Source organism: Crassostrea angulata, chromosome 10 (assembly GCF_025612915.1).
Source record: "Crassostrea angulata isolate pt1a10 chromosome 10, ASM2561291v2, whole genome shotgun sequence".
NCBI classification, from domain to species: domain Eukaryota; kingdom Metazoa; phylum Mollusca; class Bivalvia; order Ostreida; family Ostreidae; genus Magallana; species Magallana angulata.
The window spans coordinates 15,057,127-15,082,053 of record NC_069120.1 but is presented as its reverse complement, the minus strand read 5'-3'; the positions used below and the strand labels follow the sequence as shown (position 1 = coordinate 15,082,053).

Sequence of the window (24,927 nt, the reverse complement as noted above, 5' to 3'; positions counted from 1 at the left end):
GATGTTTTTTTTTAAATAAATTTGATGTAAGACCAAAAGACTTGTCCTTTTCTTAGAGTCTAATTTTATGACCAGACCCCTTCCAAACGATGGCTGTACAGGGCATTGAACTAAAGAACATCCAAAGGAGTCTGTATACATAAACATATGTAGAATAAGAGGGTAGTTTGTGTTTTTACAATGAAACCATGTTTACTTATTAATATGTGATAAGAAATGATTGTTGTCACCTGAAGCCGTCAAACTGAGCTGTACAATTTTGCCTCCAGGGCATACAGTATCTCATCATAGCAGGAAGTTTACCCAACAAACTCTCTGGGTATGAGACACCTGATCGTTAAAGTCAGGCACAGCAAGTGCCCATTATCTGTGTAGAGAGAATTCTTTTATACAAACTGAATTTTGTTCTAGTTATCACGATAGAAATGGATTTATGATATTGCGGAAATCGTAAGTACGTTTTGTTAATTTGATTGTTTGATTACAGTATTTGAATTCTTTTGATAAATCTGAATCTGTTGATAAATCTGGCTCAGTAAAACATTATGAACAAGTAGCCAATAGCAGCAGAAGGTGCCTTCTTTAAAAATAATAATTTTAAAAAAAACCAAACTGATATTGGTTTTCAAATTGAGAAATTATATAAAGTATCAATCTACAAAAAGTTAATTTATAGTTCTGATTTTGAGTTTGATTTAGTTTTATTGTTATTTTAAATTTCAGCTGTGAATCAGTACTTACTTTCCCAAGGACATGGGATTCTGGAAACAGTTGGGTTTGCTATTATGGAAAAATTATACCTTAAGAAAAAGGCAAAAGGTAAATGTTTTTCAAATTTCCATTTATTTTAGGAAAACTAATGATTTAGTATGTGTTTTAATGAGTACGTTCAGGGTGTATTTAATAAACCACTATAGTGGAATAGTCAATGAAACAGAATTAGATTTTATTTCCAATCAGGGCCAGTTCAAGTTTTATTATACGTACTTCAATATGATAATTCTACATAACAAGACATCGCATTGGTTCTACACAGTCACCTGTTAGGGCAATAAAGCTTCATATTTTCCTGTCATTGTCATATTTTTCATCATATCTCACCCCTTCAAACTAACATCCATGAAAAATTCTGAGGATGAGCATATGATGTGATTAATTGATTAATTCTTCTAAAAAATTGTTTTAATCATTTTTGGTTTTTTCTTGGGGGAATAAATCTTCATATTTTCCTCACAATCATGCAATAAATGTATAATGGCAATACACAGGTGTAAAAATATTCTATTCTTTAATTTTGAATATACTTATAAAGTTATTATTAAAGTATGGTTTTGGTATTATATGATGTTCATTCATTACTGTATGAATCATAAACCAGTCGTGACACAGGTGAGGGTCTGGGTAGGTGGGACTTTGTTGTGTAAGTATTGCTATACTTATGTACACCTGTTGCTTACGTATGTGTACCAGCTAGTATATTTTGGTACAGACCCCGACTACCGTATATTTGTGGATGTCATTCACTTTATGCAGATGTAATGTAAAAGCAGCATACCTGAACTACATGTAATAAACGCATTATTACCGTATATAGGGTTATTTTGCTGTTATTTTTACCATTCTTCTACAGTATGTTATTTAAAAAATGTTTATACCAATGTAATAATTGGTAAAAACATTGAAAAATGAAAAGAATTTGATATCCTGATTTATTTAAACCCCACATGTTCAATTGACTTACATTTCATAGTGAACTTTCAGTCTGATATAACCCAGTTGTCTGGAATCAGTTGAAGTGTTCAGCTCTTCCAAGAAAACCCTTGATTTAAAAAAAACCTCAGACTGCTAACTTTAACATCTACAGAAATTTTTGTTAGTTCTGTTTTATAAGGTTATATGAAAATTCTTTGCTTTCTGCGCATTCATAAAATTTCATTGCAGATATGATTTTTCAAATCAAGTTATAATCAAAATGCAAGCTACCAGATTTCAGTTTACCTTTAATTTAGTGTAAAATTAGGGAGAAACATCTTTACTGCTAAACATGATTACTGTATAATGGATTTACAGTCACTATAAATCGATAGATTGTTGTACCTTAAAACAGATGTGTTTTACTGACATTTCGTGATTTTTGGTTGCAGTTCCGCCTGTTGGCTGAGATAGTGACTCCCACCATTTTGTTGTTAGTGCTAGTGTTGGTCAGAACTCGACCTGATTTACAGGAGTATAACCATGAATGTAAGTCACGCATCAGCTCACACAGGAGTCAATTCTGTTGTTGATATCATCTCCAAGCATTTTTAAGAGATACCTCTCTATCCAACCTCTATATAATTAACTTAATATGGTATGAAAAAAAGTTGTTTTGATCACTTGGAAAAAAGATTTAATCACTTGGAAAAAAGTTTTAATTTCTTGGGAAAAAAGTTTTGATCACTTGGAAAAAAGTTAAATACATCGCTTTACATGTGCATATTTTATTTTTATGCATGAAAATAACTTTCTGAAACAATTCATATTATATTTCTCTAGAAATACCTCATTAACACTAATCAAGAGAGATATCAATATATCAGCCTTTGAGATATTTTCAAGACTCTGTCGTAGCTAACCATAACTTCTGGAGCTATCTCGATTTTAAATACTTTTTAAAATCTTCACTTACTGGTATTTTTGTGTGCATGCTCCTAGGTCATTTTGATGGGAAAGCCATGCCCAGTGCAGGAGTGCTGCCCTTTTTACAGTCCTTCTTCTGTACCTTCAATAACACCTGCCACGCCACATCTACACAGGATGAAAAACCAGGCAGTGTGGGCAACTTTGATAATTCAATGTAAGAACTACAGTGTTCTTTAATTTGTGCTATGTTGACAAAGCCAGTATCCTAGATAAAAGTTTTTGTTTTTATGACTAACAGATGTTTTCAGTTACTAATGTGTGTGTATGTACTTTTAAATAATGTAGACCTACATAAGATCGAGAAAAGCAACTTCTTTGTCTTGATTTTTTATCGTTAGCAATATATAAACTTTGTACAGTAAGACATGTTTATTTTAATGTTAAAAGACTGAGGAAATGAAACTGCATATAATACCTTTTTCTGTTTACAACAGACTTACAAATTTGGTTTTTGACATTGAGGAAATTCTGAACAGCAATATAGACCGTGAGCTGATTGGTGATTTACTAGAAGACTGGGAGATAATCACTCAGATAATGACCAAGATCAACAGTGGCACCACAACAGGTAGGCTGTGTTACAGTTCATAACTCCTACACAGGAAGTGGCATCACTCACAACAGGTAGGCAGGGTTACAGTTCATAACTCCAACGCAGGAAGTGGTACTAATACAGGTACCCTGATAGTCAGTGTAACTGTTAATAGTCCTTCATAGTCATGGCAGGTAGGCAGTGTTATACACTGTATATCATAGTCCTACATAGGAAGTGGCACCACCCACAACAGGTAGGCAGTGTTATAGATAATAGTCCTACATAAGTACTGGTAATCACAAGTAGGCAGTGTTATAAATCATAGTCCTACATAGGTAGTGGCACCACTCACAACAAGTAGGCAGTGTTATAGATAATAGTTCTTCATAAGTACTGGTAATCACAAGTAGGCAGTGTTATAAATCATAGTCCTACATAGGTAGTGGCACCGTGTGCAACAGGTTGGCAATGTTACAATTCAGAACTGTTCACCACAGTTGATAGGCAGTGTTACAGATCATGTCCCTGTATAGACATATGCATTGGGAATTTAGTTAAACAATGTACAGTATGCATGTTAGAGTCAAACAAGTTAGAAGAAAGAATTACAAATGTCCCCTTCATATCTGAAATATGCAAGAATAAGTTTCAATTTTTAAAAGATTACGTAATCAGAGTTCCCATGGGAGAAATATGTGATTTGTGAGTTGATGTATATCGTAAGCATTCATATAACTTAATTTGAATATTAATCATGTTAAGCAATACATTTTATTTCTAAAAGACACTTGTTGAATGATTATTGTATGGATTTAACCAGTGCTACATATGGTTATCTATTACAGGAGCAATACGGATTGGAACCATTTTGGGAAATCCTCAAAACATCAGTGACGTTGTCAAAGCCCAAAAAATCAATCTGTCTATAGATGTTCTAATTAATGTCATGAACGCAACTCTGGACTTCAACAAGGTAATCTACTAATATTTTTTTATTGTTCTTAATCAAGTGCATCTGAAAACTTATGTATAAAAAAGCTGTTTTTGTTTTTCAGCTGAACAAACCAAGTCTGAATAAGATATTCAAGGACTTTGACACCTGTCCTGATTCCAATCATGGCCAGCCAGCCGCCATGGAAATCTGGCAGCGCATCTGTGACACAGGAAGTGTGCTGTATGCCATAGACTTCCACAGCGACGAGGCTCTGAAACAGAGTAAAAAGGAGCTGTGTGCCCTCGACAATGCTGACCTTGAACACATGTATCAAGCATTCAGGGCCCAGTTTAGCATTCAGAGATTCTTCATTCAGGTAGGAAGGTTATTTAAGATGGAAATACATGATCATTTATGTAAATGTTTTAAAATGTAATATTGCATGTTTATCATGTTTGCATTTTGTTTATCATAACATTTGGTTTTATCTTCTGTTTTTTAGATGTTTAAATTCATATTTTTAAACACCAAAAAAATTCCCAACATTCAAGACATCTACAAGAGATTTAAAAAATTGATTAGTGATGTGAGTATTAATTAAAAAACATACAAATGATTTGACATTAATATCCAAATGTGCTTTGTCAATTTGATTGAGGTTTACCAGAATATTCATATTGCAAATTATTTTTAAACTTGCAGTTAACATCCCTGAAAGAATTGGATTTGAAGAAAATGGAGAAATTTTTCAGAGATATGAATAAAAAGAAAATCAATTCTACTCTGATTGTTCAGAATCTGGGGGACTTTGTTTGTGGTGCTAACTCTTTTTTACGGATGCAAAGCAAACGCTCTGAGGATCTCTTTGAGAGGTTTCGATCTCATGGTCGGTTGTCAAGAGGAGATTCAAACTCGAACACGGCAACTAATGACTATGGTCCTGATCGTAAGTAATTCATGTAGTACCAGTAATTCATGTAGTACCAGTAATAAATATATTCATATACTCTACATGTTCATGCATTTTGTGCAGTAACATCTACTGGTACTAGACAGAATGTTTCATCTTGGTAAATGACTATAAAAACTGATAAAATTCATTTTTTTTTTGGACATTATTTTTATTTCCATGTGTTTTGAAGTATGAGATATTCCAGACATCTACCCAGGTAATCTTGGTTGTGAGTATTGGTATTCATAAGATTTTGTAATATTTTTAATGTTAATTATTTTGAATGTCGATCCTTGTAGGTCCTCTATGTCGTGACCTGGTGAATTTCCTTAATGAAGACGTCCAGACACAAATTCTGTGGAAGAACCTCAGACCTGTTGTACTTGGAAAGATCACATATGCCCCTGATATACCTTCTGTCAGAAAAATCATTGAAAAGGTAGATCGAGGCTCTTGAAATCCAGTTACAATATAAACACTAATAATGATGATAACTTTTCCATTATGATACATATGTTTTCATTTCTTTTAGGCAAATCAGACCTTCTCTGATTTTGCAAGAGCTGTGCAACTGGCCAAGGATTGGGAAGGATATATAGAATCTGTACAGAAGCACTTTGCAGGGAGTCCAACTTATGATATTCTTAGAGTGAGTAATGATTTCTTTTGATAGGTGCTGTGATAGACTAAAACATTATGCAATATGTGAGAGTTTGGGGCACAACGTTATTCATTTTATTTGTGAAAATAAGATTTTCAGCAAAATGTTAAAATTTTTTACTTCAGAGGTTTTCAGGGTCATGTCTTTGTGATTTGGTGGAGAATATCACAATGACAGCATTTGGTAAAACAAAGACTGTAGGAATATGCCGATTCATGAAGACGCTTCTGAATGGGAACCCAGACATTGGCAGCTATAACTGGAGGGACATCATCAAGTTCACAAAATCCTTGGCTAGGGTTATAGCAGACTATGGAGAGGTAATGGGGAAGAACATTGTTCTATAATTTGATTAATTCACATAAATGAAACAGATGGTGCTTTATATTATCATTGTTACTTACCAGATGAGTTTGAATTTGCATTCAAAAAAGGAAATTGATATTTGTTGGATAACAAAACTAGGAAATTTGATTTTACCTCAGTTTTATTGGCGTCAGCTTACTTGTGACACTTTTTAATGTTGGTTTTTGCAGTGTATGATTTTTGACAAGTTTGTTGGATTTGCCACAGAGGAGGAAATGCTGGCAGAGAGTACAAAGATGGTGGAAAATAACACTCTGTGGGGAGGTAAGAGTTGAAGCTGACAGATTGTAGATTAAACACAACTTTAAGTTACCAAAACTGGAATTCTGGAATTAGGTGTGAAATATCTGATTTTAGTGCATATTAATTTGGTTCATGTTCTGCAGTTTGGCTTTTTTTTTTTTTTTACTGTAGCTCTGGTGTTTGACATAAGTAATGAGACTCACAAGTACTCATTGCCTTCCCATGTCTCCTACAAGATCAGAATGGATGCAGACAGAGTGGAAACAACGGATAGAGTACTAGACCAGTAAGTGAACCAGTTTCTATTCTACTCAGCACTTTTATAAGATATATTGTTTTTTGATATCAGTAGAGTTTAGGTGTGACATTGTGTGTGTATAAGAAAATGGTCTTTTTAATGTATGTTTGTGGTAAGAGAGAATGAATGACATCAACGCTTTTTACTCCCAGAGTGTACAAGCCAGGTCCAAGGCGAACCCCAGGGAAGGAGACCAAGTTCCTGTCGTATGGCTTTGCCTATCTCCAGGACATGGTGGAGCACGCCATCATAAAGCTACAGACCGGGTCAGACAAGGATGTGGGGGTAATGGTGGAGCAGTTTCCTTATCCATGCTATATTAGGGACTCGTAAGTCATTCCCAGCCCTTTAATATAACTAGCCAGAGTTTTAAATCTTGATATTTTATTGTTTATCTTATCTTTATACCCATGTATAGTCAGCTTGTCATTCAGACTTTTGATTTTAGGTTCACATACGCCATTGAGATTGTTCTTCCTCTTCTCTTGGTCCTAGCCTGGATTTTGCCTGTTGCAATGCTGTGTAAAAATATTGTATACGAGAAGGAGAAGAGGTTAAAGGAAGTGATGAGGATGATGGGATTGGGTAATGGTGTCCACTGGCTGGCCTGGTTCATCAATGCGTTTGTTGTCATGATGTTTACAATGGGACTTCTAGTTGTTTTATTGACAGTAAGAAACAAATCTTATACCAGTAGTTTCTTACATGCCTAATGCACTATTGCCTTATTTAGTAGAAACATTTGTTTGTTAATTCTCACACATGTGTTTTTCAGTATGGTAAAGTCATCCAGTACACAGACCCCACAGTTTTGCTGTTCTTCTTCAGTACCTTTGCTTTGGCTACCATCATGCAGTGCTTTTTCTTCAGTGTGCTTTTCCATCAGGCCAATCTAGCAGCTTGCAGCGCTGGCTTTCTCTACTTTACCCTGTATATTCCATATGTGTTAGCAAAGCGCTGGCAGGAGTTTTTACATCTCTCAGAAAAAATGGCCATTGTAAGTTTTTCTTAAAGTTAATTTATTGGGGATTTTTTGGTATTCACTTATTTATATCAAATTTACTTATTTATTGCTTTTTGTCAAACCATTGTATATCATTCAAAAAGGAGACATCTTTTTTTAAAGGATTTATTATATATTTCTGTAATTATTTGACAAGCATGTCTCTAATAGTTTGCTTGTTCTCTTTTCTACCAGTGCTTATCCTCCAGCATTGCCTTTGGGTTTGGCTGCTTCAAGATTGCTCAGTTTGAGCAGCAGGCAGTTGGGGTACAGTGGCACAACATCTGGGACAGCCCCATGACAGGGGATGATTTCTCCATGATGCACATTATCATCATGATGTTTGTGGATGCTATCATCTATGGCCTCCTCACATGGTACATCGAGGCAGTGTTCCCAGGGCAGTATGGAACTCCCAGGCCTTGGTACTTCTTCGTTTTGAAGTCATACTGGTGTGGGAATAAAATCAATGCAGGAAACTTAGAGGAAGGCCTCTCTCCATATTTTGATCCTGAAGGTGACCTTTCTTACCACATATATTGTAGTACATAAGCAATCTGTTTTGATTTAATATAAATCTGATTTGTTTTATCTTAAAGGTTTATTTTATGTTTCAAAATTCAGACGAAGGGGATAAAACTGACTTTGCTGTGAGCATGAATTTGTTATAAGCGAGTTTGCCATAACCATGTGTTACTCTGTTAAAGAGCATTGATGAAGTTGAAATACCGGTAGAAGTAAATGAGACCAATTTTTGGTTTTGTTTCTTGAGCAGGCAAGCCAGTGGAGGATGAGCCACAAGACAGGACTCTAGGTGTGGCCATCAGAGATCTGAAGAAGGTGTACAGTGAGGGAAACAAGGTGGCGGTCAATGGACTGAGTCTGAACTTCTATGAGGGACAAATCACCTCCTTCCTGGGTCACAATGGAGCAGGAAAAACCACCACCATGTATGTACAGCAGACAGATTCTGAACAACCTGACTCTCTTTGCTAAGAACCAATAATTTCATTGTCTTAGAGTTATGATATAAGTGCGGGTTTATCAAAGTTGATCAGAATGGATTCAACGTATAATATTGGTCCAAAGTAAAGCAGATTAGACCTTACTGGTAATTTAGAACCATTTTAACAAGGCCTTGGACTTTCAGCAGGACGTATCTATCTATTTCTTGCGTCAAAACAAGTTAAAATGACGCTGGTTTCAAGTGAAATATACACCGATTGCGTAGTCATAGCTCAAAAGCCAGACAAATCTTGTTGATTTCAAAGAGACATGGCTGAGTGGCCAGCAAAGAAATAGACAGGCCTACGTCACATTGCTGTTTGACACCAACTACTCAAAGTCTAAGCTCTTGTTAAAATGGTTCTATGTAGCATCTGTTGAATGATACTCTACAACGTTAAACTTTAATGCTAGAATTTACAGGTGCTTAGTAACTTCTTTGCTTCTGTCCTTTTGCTTATTTCAGTCAATGTCTATCTTTCAGTTATTTTATCTAGTCTGTCTTTTTGTTCTCTTGTTTAGGTCCATCTTGACAGGAATGTTCCCTCCAACAGATGGCACAGCATATATTTATGGAAAAGACATCAGAAAAAACATGGATGAAATTCGACAGAGTTTGGGAGTGTGTCCACAACATGACCTCCTGTTTCAGTTGTAAGTTTAGAATAGCTTTAATGATAAAACTGTAAATTAAATGAATTTGACATCATAATTTTCAGCTTTGTAGATGACTTTATAAGTTATGAGGGTTTGATTTACCATTAAGAATTATTTATCAGTAGAATTAGAGTTGCTATGAAAATTCTGTTAATTTTGGTCAGTTGCTAATAGGTACAACAAAATGATGTAGTATGCTGTCAGTTTATGTAATTTTAGGAGATTTGAAATATCAATCATAGTAAACAGACAATGATATTTATTTTTAGAACAGGATTGATTTTGTAGTTGCATCAATGATAAAGAGAAATGAATCAGAAGAACAGTGACCCACATGGTTTGTTGTTTTATTTACAGTATGACTGTGACGGAGCACCTCTGGTTTTATTCACAGCTGAAAGGATTAAGCCTTCAGGAGACTACCAATGAAATAAACCCGATGATCAGTGACATTGGACTGGGACATAGGAAGCATGCCTTTCCTCACATGCTCTCAGGTATGGTATGTTACTGATTTGTTATGGATAACGGCACAAAATTCTTTTTGATATGATACTGAGAATGGGGAATACACAAACAAATATCCATTCATATACTAACTGACTGTCATATCATTTTTAGAGAAACATGTTTGTGTCAAAAAAGTAATACCTACAGTGTTTTCATAATGGATTTGCATACCAGTAGTTAAAAACTAATGTTCTAATTTCATATTAGCTGATACATGTATCTTGATTAATAGGTGGAATGAAGAGGAAGCTGTCTGTTGCGATCGCCTTTGTAGGACATGTCAAGACTGTGATCCTGGATGAGCCGACAGCTGGAGTAGATCCGTACTCCAGGAGATCCATCTGGGAGTTACTGCTCAAGTACAAAGAGGGTAAGATGCTGTTTCATAAGCCAGACATACTTCTCTTAAACTTGAGTCACAAATTTAATGCATGAAGTGATAGGTAAATATATTTTTAGAATTAGATCATCAGAGGTCTTGGTACAATTCTGTAATGTACAAAAAATTCACAGATACATTTTTTCTGGTTTGCAAATGCTTTTTTGCAATCTGAGAGTATAATACATATACATGTAGTTGGATTTGTTGTTTGTAGGAAGAACCATTATTTTATCCACACACCACATGGATGAAGCTGATGTTCTGGGAGACAGGATAGCCATCATCTCACAGGGAAAGCTCTGTTGCTGTGGCTCCAGCCTCTTTCTGAAATCCCAATATGGAAATGGATACTATCTCACAATAGTAAGGAATCTCAATGAGGAGCAGACAAATGACAAGGGAGATAAATCTGCATCTGGACAGACCAGTCCTTCTCTTGGGAAGAAAAGCCCAGTTCCTGCTCCCAGGAGGAAAGCCAATCATAAGCTGGTCAGACATTCTGCTGAATTTCCGAGTTTATATAAACTGGAGATGTTTAAAGTGCATTTTTTTATTTAACCCTTATAAATACGAAATGTTATGTAACCCTTGTAAATACAAAATAAAAACACATTTTTTTTTTTAATTTTAAATAAATTGAAAACATGATATTGCAGGTAGATGAAACGGAGCCCATTCACCATAGCATATCTTGTGTGGAGAAGCTGAAAAAAGAAGAAATCATATGTCATTCAGAGTGTAATTCAGGAAAATCAGAACCCTCAGTTGTAACAGGTTTGTTCTTTAGAATGTAAGGGATATAAATCTGTCATTACTTTTTCCATGACACTCATGAAATGAAACTTGAATGTTTGCAAGAATATCAAGTAGATATCACTGATGTACACAGAACTTTTTAGATGAAATTATACCACTTCACAAATTATGGAAAATCCAACATTTATAAATAATTCAAGATTGCCCCCTAGCCTATCTACATGTACATGTAGGTATTGTTGAGGGCTGCTGATTGTCACAAATATTTTATAAGGTAGCTTTATGTAATTATTAATTTTTTTTTTCATAATTTGATTTTGATTCAGAGGAATTCCTTCAGTTTACAAGAAAGAGGTTGCAGGCATTTGTGAGGAAGTTTGTGAAGAAGGCCAAGTTTATTGAGGATAATTCGACAGAGGTGAGCTTCCTCTTACCTGAGGCCAGCGCCCACAATGGAGACTTCGAGGACCTTTTCATGGAACTGGAGAGATCTAGGAAGAAGCTCGGAATCTCCAGCTTTGGTGTATCGGATACCAGTCTAGAAGAGGTAGGTTGAACCAAGAAGTACCTTTTCCTAACTTTTAAAAATAATTGTAATATCACTTTTTTTATTTTATTTCAATTCTAGAACATGTTCATTTATAATTCCACAACTTTATTCTGAAATACTTGTATTTACTGTAGGAAAAATTTAACGCTAAAGTTAATCATGTATTTGTAGGTGTTTTTGAAGGTAGCCGAACAAGATGGGGAGAAACAATCAGATGAAGTGAAAAGAAACAAACTTGAGGAAAACACAGACAGTAAGTAATCTCATTGTTGTTTCTTTTGTTTTATACATTTAAGATGTCAATGTGAAAAATATCCTTCAATTTCATTGAAAAGTCACTGTATAAAAAAAATTCATATCAATAAAACAGTCCTTGGTACAGTTAGACCTAGGTATCCCAGAAACCATTGATATTTCAAATTGACTCTTGAAACCATGTTTACAAAAAAACATTTTGCATATTAACTTTGAAATTTTGAATCCTCAAATTATTTTCTTTGTCCTGTTGATTTTTGAGATGACAATGTTTGACTGCCCGTTTTTTTATCAATATTTTCTGTATTGTTCCTGACATGGTATATAACGCTGATGATTTACCAAATCTGTGCATTGACATCACTCTGTAATGTTTCAGGGGGGCGTGTCCCGAGGCCTGTCACTAACCTCAGTTTCCGACATAACAGGAAGGCGTCTTACCTGAGGTCCCAGTCTGTGGAGGAGAGAAACGAAACCCTTAACCTGGAGGAGAGTAGTGCTGGTAGGTGTACAACTCGGAACAATTTTTAAACTGCACGACTAATAAAAAGTACTTCTATTTCATTTATCTTAGATAAGATAAATTTAAAGCTATGATTTCAAAAAAGAATTTCAAATTCTAATTGATTATTCTTTAAAATATTGGTGTATTTATTATTTCAGATGGATTCAATCATGAGTTACAAGAAAAAATTAAAGGGAAAAAACTCTTGTTTATGCAGTTTTATGCTTTACTTATTAAAAGGTTTCATCATTTTAAGAGAAGCAAGAAGGGCTTTCTCTGTGAGGTAAGAAAGAGCTTCTTTTGATAGCTGATACTCAGTTGGACTATATCAGAAAATTGTTTTTGGTTGTCTCTCAACATTAATCTTACTGATTGATGTTACGTTTATAGGTCGTGATGCCAGTGCTATTTATCTTGATATCCATGGTGTTTGCCAAAATAGAATCGCCTTACTCCGAGCCCAAACCTATGACCTTACACCCCTGGCATTTAACACCTAAGCAGTATGACCCACACTTGTCAATGTTTTACAGGTGAGGTTTGGCCACGGTTTGATTACCGGTATATTCTGGTTAATTTGAAACTAAGATTTTATGCATTTATTGACTTCACTTGTCATGTTTCTTTGTCAGCTTGGATGAAAATTCACGTTTGGGAGCAGATATGGTGACAATGCTAAAATCTGACTACGGGGTTGGGAATCGGTGTCTTAATCCAGAAATCTATACGTTACAGTAAGTTATTTAAATATTAGAGACTTTCCTTACTTTTATACATGTATATGTGTTTGCAGTGAAAATTACTTTCATGAAAGCAGGGTAAGCAATCATATCAACCCTAACATTTACTTGTACTTTGCTTACCATATTTTCATTTCAGAGTGTCTATGTGTGAGAAAATTAATGTTACAAATTTTGTTTCATGTTATTATTCATATGTATATTAAGTTAAGAATTACTTTTTATATGTAACAAAATGGTATGTGTAATGCATACATATTGGTCCAATTGAAATACATGTATATGTGCAGATGTGACAGCTTCTATTTATGGTTGTTTCATGGTTGGGTTTTCAATTTTGATTTTTGTTTAAAAAATATGATTATTACAGAGAGTATCAATGTCAACCCCAGTATTCAGCCATCTATATCTCTGATAACCATAGTAACCAGACTCTAGAGTGTTCCTGTAGTTCTGGGGTACAGCGTTGTCCAGAAGGTATGTCTAGATAGAGAGGCTCAAAAAAATAATCCAAGCAGGAGATTTGGTATCAAAATTTTTATAACTATGGTAGTATGTTTTTAATAATTACATGTATGTAAATTATTACCAAAATAGTGTTTGAACTATAATATTGCATAAAAAGTTTTTGGTCATAGACCCCTTGCCAATAACTGCTATAAATTGATACTCTGTGCCGAAGTTTTAAGTAAATAATTAAAAGATGTAAATGAAACAATTGACGTTATGTCATATAGCACAAAACTATGTCATTTTGCCCTGCAAAAGATCAGTACTGCAGTTACTGAAGTGGTTAATTAGATTAGAATATTTTTTAATATGTTTTGTATGTATCAGAAACTGAGATATTTAAACTATGATACACACATTAAGAGTTTGGTGTCAGAGTGATAGAATACCGTTATCTTCTTTTTTGTTTGGTGTGTAGGAGCAGAAGGTCCTGCTACTCCATTACAGATGCTGGCCACCACTGACTTCCTGTATGACCTCACCAACAGAAACATTTCTGATTGGCTACTGAAGACCCATGATCGATTCATTGGTAGAAGGTATTTGACATTGATTGTTATTCATAGTATGCATTGTCAGAAAGCCAATACCAATCTGGCATACAATTTCCTTCAGAAAAAAGTGCACAAGCCAATTAGATAAATCTTGAATGATAAATGAGTGCTAGAAAAGTTGAAAGGGAGAGCCCATTGTCAGTAAGCATATGCTAGACCGGCAGTGGGTTTCCGACAATGCAGAACATTTATCCTTTAAACAGATACACAGTTTTTTAGGGAACTGAAAACATGAGCAATTATTTTGATGGTACATTGTATACTTAGAAACAAAAAAAAAACCACTGGATTGGTTTTTTTTCCAGATTTGGAGGGTTCTCATTTGGAGAGAAAACCAAACTTGCCAAACTGAATAACCAGAATGTTCAGGAACTTCTACAGAAATTCTCCCTGTTAAAAACTGATGATAAGTCCTTTGGAATTGACAATGATAAAATCTGGAGTAATGTGGCTCTTCTATTACACACCATGGCAACAGAGGATATTGTCAAGGTAATGGCTAATTCAGCACCATATGCATAGAATTTTACCATACTAATTACCTGCTTATTTATAAGCACCAGTACATATTTTTATTTTTATATTTAAAAACATTATTATACAACTGTTATCCTTGAATTTTTAATTTTAATAAAATTGTTAATTTCATTCAAAACCCCCAAAATCCACCAATTTTTTTTTTCCTATCTGACACCAGACTACATGTACACTGAGTTCACCTGGTTTGATTGTATTGAAGGTTTGGTACAACAACAAAGGCTACATTGCTGTGGTGTCCTACATGAATGTGGCCAACAACTTGATTCTGAGGAGTAAGCTCCCCCGCAGTAAGGACCCCAGTGAGTACGGCATCACTGTCATCAACCACCCACTGCAGCTGTCCAAACAACAGTCCCATCAGGAGTCCAAGTAAGTCCCCGGGGGAGGGGCAGGGTAACCTATCAAAGACTATTGTTATACACAGTGCTGTAAACAAACTTTAAATAGGGATATCATTAGTTTGCAATTTACAATGTATTAACAGGCTTTCTAACACTCAATTTTGTGACCAAGCCTATTTTAAAATCTAAAAGAAATTTAAGAGAGACATTCATGTAATACATGTACATGTACAAGTATACCAAAAAAAACCCTTAATATTTCCTGATAGATATATCCATGATTACAAAGGACTATGTGCGGGATGGTCAAATATCTGCCCCCGATTTCAACCAATTTTTAAATAGTATCGTATGAAAATGAAATCTTCAAAAATCATTGTAATGAGGATGCCTATAACTTTAATCTTGATTTTAGTCATCATTGCTCACTCACTGTTTATCTATGACGTCACTTAAATGACCTAATTCCCGCAAATTTGCAAACAAATGAAGATATTCTCATTTTTGCTCTATATTTTGCATTCGGAAGTATAGAGCGCAGGTCTGCTCAAGTGCGATTCTTCAGATAGTTATACATATACTTAAAAAATGGTACTTGAGCAAGCCTGCGCTCAATGTTTCCCAGTCGAAAAACCATCGGAAAACACCCATATTTTGCTACAAAACATCAATTTATCAAAATAATGCAACATTCATGACGTGATTTCTACATTATGACGTTACTGTGGTGATAACCTTTTACACCTTTATTTCCAATATGATTTTAACTATCTTTCACCTGATTTTAAAGCTCTTTCTAAAACTTTGATTTTGGGGGGCAAAAATCGCATAAAACCGCACTTAGTCCTTTTCGGCTAACAGTGCAATTTTTCTTGAACCTGAATTATAATAATTGGTTTTCAATATTTTGACTTTCCTATCATATATAATTTTTATACCTGTTAGTTGTGTTTATAAAATGATGTCACATATTTCACAAAGGGAATACTGTGTGTTTGTCAGCAAGGTCATGCAGTCTCCTCTTGTTTCAGGTTTAACAGTAAGGCTGATGTATTGGTTGCTACCTGTGTTATTTTTGCCATGTCCTTTATTCCGGCCAGTTTTGTGATGATTTTGATTGAGGAGAGGATCTCAAGCTCCAAACACCTGCAGTTTGTGAGTGGTGTCAACCCCACTGTGTACTGGTCAACCAACTTTCTATGGGACATGGTAGGCAGTCTTCTTCATCTAAATCAAATCCTTACATCATTAATTGCATGAATAGAAAAACGTAGCAAAAAAAAAATACCAGTGTTACATGTTTCAAATTCAATTCTTTTGCTTGAATTTGATTCAAATTGAGAGTCATGGCCAGTCTCACATATTCTGAGTGATCCTTGGCCATCTCTGTCAGCTTTTATTCCTTCCAAGAATAATATATGTGCTATTTAGATTATCTCATTTACACTTTCATGCTGGAAATTTGATGGTATGAATATAAACAATAATTAGCCAATGGTCTATAAGTTTGCCCAATGCTGGCTGTTAGTCTATCATGAAAAACTCAAAAACTCCTTTTTTGACAGAGTGTTTGTTAAGACAGACTTTCGTTTGGTCATTTAATCAATAATTCTCATGAAAAAATTTGAAGATTTCGTACTTCTATAAATGTGTAACTGTTACAGCTGAACTACTCCATCTCCTGTGTTCTGTGTATCTGCATTTTCCTTGGATTCCAAGTGGAGGCCTATGTGAGCCCCACCAATATTCCGTGCCTCATTCTTCTCCTCATTTTGTTTGGGTAAGCACACATTTTAGATTATCAAACTGTTTGTTGGAATAATCATTTATACTCCATACAGAATCAAGAAATGAAGCCAGGTTTGTGTTAGCAAGATTTATGGTTATATCAGATATGTCAGTGTTTAATACATTGTAAATTTAGATGAAATTAAGAACAAATTGAAGTGAGGATTATCAAATTGACTTTCCTTTGAAAGTTTGGAGTACTAGCGCTTCCACTTGTTTTTCAGGTATGCCCTGATTCCTATGATGTATCCGTTTTCCCGCCTCTTCAATGTGGCCAGTACAGCCATGGTGACCTTGAAGTCTATAAATATCTTCATAGGAACCACCTCCACGCTGTCCACCTTTATACTGGAACTCCTTGCCGAGGAGGATCAGGTGTGTTATATTGTCTGAACTTCTGTAACATGTTACTTTAGTTTGAATAAAATTAAAAATATAATTAATTTCATTATTCCAACTTGGAAAGATAGAAGAAGAAACTAGCTTGTGGCAAATGGTTGGTATTGCAATAAGGAGGTTATGAAATTTTTAAGTATCGGACTATTTGAATGTGCATATACTTTTTGTAATGTACACGCATTTTCCTTTCCCATTTCAAGAAGAACATATGAAACTTTTCTTTGTAACACTACCGAATCATCAAGAAGATTATTTTAAAAGTAGCCCAACTTCTGAAAAAAGGGCAAATAAAGAGTGTAGATTCTTATGACTTGTAAATGAACTATCGTGTATGTTACAGCAACTCCAGTACATTAACGATCTGCTGAAGAATGTGATGTTGATCTTCCCCCAGTACTGCCTGGGTCTGGGACTGATGGAGATGTCCCGCAACCAACTGTACAGTGACGCCTTCAAAAAGTTTGGTCAGTACTTTATTCACTTATATACCAACCTTTTTTATATATACTAGGAAGTTGTTTGCAAAGTTTTTGTTATGTAGATGAAAAATCTAAATGGATAAAGTTAGGAAATTTTGAATAATGGTAAGGCACCAATAAGTATTCATGTATGTCTGTCATAGATGGTTGCTGAAATTATTTTGTTGCATTTTAATTTGTACAGATTTGAAGAACATAACCTCCCCACTGAAGTTCGATATGGTGGGAAAAAACATCTTGGCTTTGTTTCTGCAGGGAACCTTCTTCTTCTCTCTGAATCTCCTGATAGAATACAACTTCTTCATCAAACCAAGGTATGGGGGGAAAAAAGTGCAAAAATAATTGTATTTAATTAAAAAAAAATTTCAAGAATATATTAATTAATGATAATAATAAAACAATGTAAATGTCTTTAAAAACATCAAGAAGGATATTTAATAATTGACCATTGCCAATACTCATTAATAGACAGATCAGCATCAAGGATTACCCCCATGAGAATGATGATGAGGATGTAGAGAAGGAGAGACAGCGGGTGTTGGAGGGAGGGTCAGCCGACGACATAGTCCGTGTGGAAAACATGACCAAGGTAGTACACATAACACAGTTCTAGTCTTCAAATAGACATACTGGTACATGTAAATAATTGCATTGGAAGTCAAAGACAGATTTGTAAATACATACACTAGTACCTGATTCTAATTACTCAGAGCTCCATAGATATGTGGGACAAAATATAGTATGTATGTAATATTATGTGCAATTCAGCTGTCATATGAAGCCCCTTTAATAGATGCTTAATTTCATAACGTTCATTTTAACTGTAACTGACTACCACAGATTTATCAAATGGCTGAGAAGAGGTCCAAGCACACCGCAGTGGACAGACTGTGTGTGGGGATCCCTAAGGGTCAGTGCTTTGGATTGCTGGGGGTCAATGGTGCAGGGAAAACCACCACATTTAAAATGCTAACTGGGGATATCCCCATGTCAAGTGGAGCAGCCTACATCGCTGGTCACAGGTCAGTTTCTTCTAATTCATCTCAATCTCAATAAAGAGATGATGGAGTCTTTGACGTTCACCTCAGAATTTTTTTTAGAGGACTAGTAATTCCTGCAGCAGTCATTTGTGGCCATTAGACTCTTTTTGCATAAGAATTTATTCTTGAAATCTTGCTGTATAATTTCATATGAAATGTAATTCACAGAGAGTCATTCTTTTATTCTATTTTTATTCTATTGCAATCACCATTACCTTTATTTTATAATGAAGTATTTGTACCGAAATTGATGATCTTTTCTTTAAATAATTTCAGTGTGATTGATGAGATTGATGTAGTGCGTGAGAGTGTGGGCTACTGTCCACAGTTTGATGCCTATGACCCTCTACTTACATCCAGAGAAGTCCTTGTGTTTTATGCCAGACTGAGAGGAATTCCAGAGAAAGATATCAATAAGGTCAATATGAAATTTCCCTTATAGTTCTTGATATTTCTTCATGAATAATCTTAAGTAGATACATGTATAATTTTTTTGGGTTGTCCTTGTATCTTCTGAATTACCTGAGTTAGAGAACTATTTTTGCTTTTTATCCCAAAGAATTGTTGCAAAGGCTGTGTGCAATATGAGGATACATTTGTCTTTAATATTAAATTGGCATAGCAAATTCTAGTTATGAACAACAGATGCTAATGTGCTTTGTTTCTGATACAGGTTGCTGATTGGGGAATCAAGAAACTGGGGCTGATTCCTTATGCAAACAAACTCTCTGGGGGCTACTCAGGTGGAAACAAGAGAAAGCTCTCAACAGCCATTGCTTTACTTGGAAATCCTAAAGTCATCTTTTTGGTTAGTTCTATAACAGTATCTGATTTTGATACTATGTTTGTTTAGTGGTTTTTTAAACATTTAAAGACTAGGACAGAGTTTTATTGTTTACACTATGTTTTCTATCGATATTCAGGATGAGCCTACCACTGGAATGGATCCAAAGGCCAGACGCTTCTTGTGGACCTGTATCAACAGTATAGTCAAAGATGGCCGCTCAATCATTATGACATCACACAGGTGTGTTTGGTTGGCTTACTTTTGGTCCCATTTGAAACAATCTCAGAAAAATAAACTTGAACCTCAGTGAATCAAGAGAAAATCAAACATACGAGACATTAATTTTAGCCATCAATCAAATAGCAATTTCATGTCTAAACCCAGGAAGTTAGAGCAATATTAACTGTTCTCTTTTAACATTAGCAATATACAAAACTAAGGAAAAAAATCATAATACATTCATTTTTTAAAAATACAATTGCCTGAATTGGTATGTCATTGAAAACAAACAAAAAGAACATGGCTTAATTTTGCCATATTTTGTGTATAAATGGTTTCTGTTTATATTTGTCGTTTTATAAGGAGTGTGTATAGCTGTGTGGAAAAATATGCTGTGTATAGATCGCAAACCTAATGATCGCCTTTTTGTACTTTGACAGTATGGAGGAGTGTGAAGCTTTATGCGGCAGACTGGCTATCATGGTGAATGGCAAGTTCAGATGTATTGGTAGCATACAGCACCTCAAGAACAGGTTGGCACTTTTTTAATTTTTGTAACAGTATGAAATAAATAAAGACCATCCAATGCTTACGAGCAATTTTTTCTGTATCACTTGTTTAAAAAATAACTTGGATGGTACAATTGATATGTTACAGATTTGGGGATGGATACACCATTCTGATACGAGTGTCAGGGAATAACCCTAACCTGGAGCCAGTGGAACAATACATCAACACCATGTTTCCAGGCAGTACCCTGAAGGAGAAGCATCACAACATGCTACAGTACCAGCTTGGACCCACCATTAAACTATCCTACATATTCGGTCAGATCGAGTCAGTCCGCCATGAATTCTCCATAGAGGATTACTCTGTCTCACAAACCACACTTGATCAAGTAAGCATAAAGTTGTTTTCAAAATCAGTGTTTCCTGTTTGTGCAATCTAATTACTGGTCATTTAGATCCTTTGATCCAGTCATTTAAATTGCTGCAATGACCTTTGGTAGCAGATCAAAAGAATTTTTTAATCAGATTGCTCATATACATTTGTAAGTTATTTCCTCATCTTTCATATTTTCTCTTTCAGGTGTTCATTAATTTTGCAAAGAATCAGAGCGATATTCTCCCTGAGGAGGAAACTACTTCTGAATCAGCAAATTTACCAGCTTCAGATACCCATAGTATGTGATCATAATTTCGTTTTTCCTCAAGTTTAAGCTGCCATATCTCTCTTGACAACCGTAGGAAATTTAAAACATACCTATCACTATCTCTTTTCTCAATACCATAATGGTTTGTTTTTCCATCTTAGTAATATTTGCTGTATATGATGTTTCCTAATTGTGGAACATTTGTATATTAAGTGATTATTAATCCAAAATTGATACTACTGTCGTTCTAATTTTAAGATGAAGGTGTACCATCAATAGAAAACAACACATTGTCAAATTTGAGAGTGAGCCAAACAGGAAGTACAATACACCTGATTGGAAGCGAGGTTGATGACCCAATTTATGTGAATACATCATTTGTGTCAGAATTGGAAGAAACTGATGTGTGATTTGTGATATTATCTGTGTTTTATGTGGCTTTAATGTGATATATTTATTTAAAAAGTTCATTAAACTACTATATTTATTACCAAATGTTTGTTTTCATATTTTAGAAAGAATTCATTTTAAATGCTTGGCTATGTTATGTTGACTTTTCTTGATAGATAATTTGCTAAAATTTTATAGATATAATCTGTTACTTAAAGAATGTCGATAAAGAAAATACTCAAACATAATCATTCTATTATTAAAAATATCCGTGTACTTAATCAATGGATGACCACATTTTAAAATTCAAATGCAGAAAAAGATAGAGTTAAATTTGGAAAGTTAAAAAATACCGTAGGACATATCTCTTTACCTTTATGGGTGAATGTTGAGATTAAATTGATTTGAATTAAGTAAAAGAAAGGTACCGGGTATATAAACGCACATTATACTTCATCATTGTCTTTCTTCGATGTTGCAGAGACATCCCTGATTATGATGTAATATTATCAAAGTAACGCCTTGTAAAAATGTTTATCATTTATTGAATTCATGCGCATAATTATAGTGTTCATGCTCAAAATGTATCGTTATGATATAAATAGTAAAGCAAAAAAACAAAAACAAACAAACAAACAAACTGAAATCTTGAACATTGTAATTAGTTGGATGATTTAACTTTTTTCCCCTTAAAATCTTCTGAAAAGCGTATCATTAACGAAGAACACTAGTCTAGTATGTAATGTACACAGGCACCTGACGTTATATATTGTTCTCGTAATTTATTTTATTTATACTGACTGGGGTTGAAGGCAAAATTGATTATATTACGGTAGCCCCCGAGGAACAAACATATTGCCCTCCGCTTTGTGTCGGGGTTTTATATAGGCCCACCCCCAATAAAAAGCCCCAACTTTTGCCCCATGGCCTGGGCAGTGAATTCACAATTTAACATCAGGCCCCGGGGCCATAAAAGTTAGACGAGCTCACTTTTGATCTCAGTCACATTTTTTACATCAGGAATAGATAGCAGAAAAGTTGGACTGAGATCAAATGTGGGCTCGTCTAACTCTTCTGGCCCGGGGCCAGGACATTATTAAGTCACAGTGTGGCCATGTTGGCCTTGCCATAGGACAGGAAGCCCTGTCTCAGGGACCATGAATTTTACAATTTCGATTCCTTTTATCATAGAAATGCTCTATCCCAAAAATGGCCCTGTAGTTCTCAAGAAGAGGTTAAAATGTAAAATTGTTAACGGACGACGCACAGATGCACGACGACGGACGAAGACCATATTGCAATAGGTCACCTGAGTGAGGTGACATGTATTATAACAGGTTCTCGAAATTAGTCTGGGTTATTTTTTGTTCCTTAGGTGACCTTCTCTATTAGGTATGGACGCATTCTGATTGCTAGAGACCCTTTTAATAAAGCAAGAAAATATGCAAATTAATCTTTCTCAACAAAACCAAAACGCTCAACAATGGGTATAAAAATTGGCAGGTCATGCCATAATGCAGTACACTCTGATGTTGAAATAGTGACGAGATAAATGTTTGTTAAATTTTACGCACGGAAAACATTCAAAAAGTCCTTGCTTTTGAGCAAAGGGGCTAACATTAATTTCAATGTAACCATAAATAAAGAATATGGTTACATTGAAATTAATGTTAAAACGGGCTTGGTCCCTGTGCTTTTGAGAGTGCTGAATTTGTCGCGTATTGATTTTCATGAACAAGCTGGAACTCCCCTCCCCTTTTCCATATTGCTGGATCCGCCTCTGCTATATGTATTCAAAAGTTATGGAGTTTCTTATCAGTTGAAAATCCCCCAAAATGATGGTCTACAAAGACGTGGTTTTAACCTTACTTATTCTTGCATTTACTGCAACATGCATGGCAGATGAGATGAAATCGATGAAAGATGAAATCGCCGTCATCAGAAATTTGCTGAAGGTCCAAACCGAGAGGTTGACGAAACTTGAGATGGAGAACGATGCCCTGAAGATCACTGTTTCCAAGTTGGAGAATGATAATTTACTGATGAAGGATAGGTTGATGGATATTTCCGATGAAAACAAAGTTTTACAACACGAAGTAACTAATCTTAGGATACAAGTGACACAAATGCAAGGTTTATTAAAACATGGAAATGTTGCAAACCTAAATGAGCAGGAAGAACCAAATGGCACATTGAGAGAAACGATACGTCGTAAGCTTGTGTAGAACTATGCTGGCTAGTAGGGTTTAGTTTTTGGTCTTTGAAAACCAATATTCTAATTAAAGATAACTGTTTCGAAATCGCTGGGGGGGGGGGGGTTGTTTCTTCAAACTTTTTTCATAAATATATGTATTTGGAAAATTATTTAGGTTACAAATTAAACTTATGATTATATTTGAACAACAAAGATAAATTTATACATAGCCCCTTCTCAACGATGATATTTGTAAATGTTTCAAAACTAATTGTTGACTATTCTGTAGGTCGCCTCCTTCTTCCTGACGCTGGGTCCCCCTCTACCACGCCCCTACCCGTTGAGCCAGTGGCCTTCTACGCTTACATGTCAAAACCCGAGCCCACCCCAAGCAATCATCATTCGCTCATCTTTGACGTTTTGAAGACCAACCTTGGAAATGGGTACAACAAATTCAGCGGAACATTCGTTGCTCCATTTGCAGGGGCATATGTGTTCACCTGGACCATCAACACAAACCCAAATGGGGCTCATTGGATTAATTTAATGGTCAATAATGCAATTGTTGGGGGTAACCTTTGTGACACGCAGGGCACGGGTAGCTATGACTCTGATTCTAACACTGTAGTGGTTGTTCTTAGTCAGGGAGACAGTGTCAACCTGCGTACAACCGTTCAAAGTCTTACTGACATTTATGCAGATTCGCATGCATTCACTACTTTTGCCGGTTGGCGTCTTTAGTTGAATTGCCTGTATACTGGTTGTTACAAGCGTACCTTGACAAAAAACCAATGTATTAAGTTTATTCAAATAAAGACAGCCGAATTTGTTCCCGTCTGAGTTTGAGAAAACATGGCTTAGTTTATTATTTTGCTTGGATGTGTTTGCTTAAATAGCTCATTTTAATTTTTAATATGGCCATTTCTTAATAGGAATTCATGTGGTTTACCGTTTACATGATTAAATAAATACTAATATACTAGTATATACGTTCCTGATAAAACGGACCCAATAATAATTCTTGGAGTGTGAACTGTAGTTCCTTTCAACCAACTCTCAATTTCCAGGCCCTCTTTCTCACAACTTATATGAGACACCCCGTCCCCGTATCTTGATATGTGATTAAACAATCATCTATCGTTCTTCATAATGCCTGATATTGACGACGTACGAATGAGCACTGGGCTGCGTTCAAGATCGTAGCACCTAACCTAGCCGGTAGATCGTAGAAATCTAGGTCTATTGAACGGGCCGCTAGTTTAGCGGCTAGATCTCTGATTTTAAGTTGGAAATATTCAACTAAAGACTTAATATAGCGCTTTAATTTGTTATATACATGTACATGTTAAAATTCAAACTAACTTAGTAACTTATATGATGAACAAAATATCACTAAATTAGATTACTTTTGTGTTTAAGTGGTAACTAAGGTAGCCATCTTGACTTTGATGCTTAGCATAATTTGTTTTAGGTCATTTAGGCTACAAATATCTACGTAG

At 35.2% G+C, this 24,927-nt stretch overlaps 2 protein-coding genes across 2 annotated transcripts; both read left to right on the top strand.

Annotated features, from left to right (window-relative positions):
- The first annotated feature begins 82 nt into the window (after positions 1–82).
- On the top strand, positions 83–21,333 carry LOC128165852 (ATP-binding cassette sub-family A member 7-like). The gene is made up of 48 exons (XM_052830714.1): positions 83–450; positions 724–819; positions 2,145–2,241; positions 2,695–2,836; positions 3,117–3,250; positions 4,063–4,190; positions 4,273–4,527; positions 4,654–4,737; positions 4,854–5,097; positions 5,403–5,542; positions 5,636–5,752; positions 5,890–6,084; positions 6,301–6,394; positions 6,545–6,659; positions 6,824–7,000; positions 7,120–7,342; positions 7,447–7,668; positions 7,870–8,191; positions 8,450–8,624; positions 9,202–9,333; positions 9,694–9,833; positions 10,079–10,216; positions 10,443–10,717; positions 10,885–11,002; positions 11,311–11,531; positions 11,706–11,787; positions 12,169–12,291; positions 12,453–12,577; positions 12,685–12,827; positions 12,927–13,028; positions 13,405–13,511; positions 13,963–14,083; positions 14,404–14,590; positions 14,838–15,007; positions 16,011–16,188; positions 16,644–16,759; positions 16,992–17,142; positions 17,507–17,630; positions 17,830–17,959; positions 18,114–18,234; positions 18,486–18,667; positions 18,962–19,103; positions 19,359–19,493; positions 19,609–19,712; positions 20,132–20,224; positions 20,349–20,589; positions 20,781–20,874; positions 21,103–21,333. The coding sequence occupies exons 2-48, from the start codon at positions 754–756 to the stop codon at positions 21,252–21,254; spliced, it is 7,077 nt and encodes a 2,358-aa protein (XP_052686674.1). The 5' UTR covers positions 83–450; positions 724–753; the 3' UTR covers positions 21,255–21,333.
- Positions 21,334–23,070: 1,737 nt separating this feature from the next.
- Positions 23,071–24,272, top strand: LOC128167965 (uncharacterized). Its single transcript, XM_052833994.1, has 2 exons — positions 23,071–23,445; positions 23,718–24,272. Exons 1-2 carry the CDS (start codon positions 23,073–23,075, stop codon positions 24,167–24,169), a joined length of 825 nt encoding a protein of 274 aa, XP_052689954.1. The 5' UTR covers positions 23,071–23,072; the 3' UTR covers positions 24,170–24,272.
- The last annotated feature ends 655 nt before the right edge of the window (positions 24,273–24,927 follow it).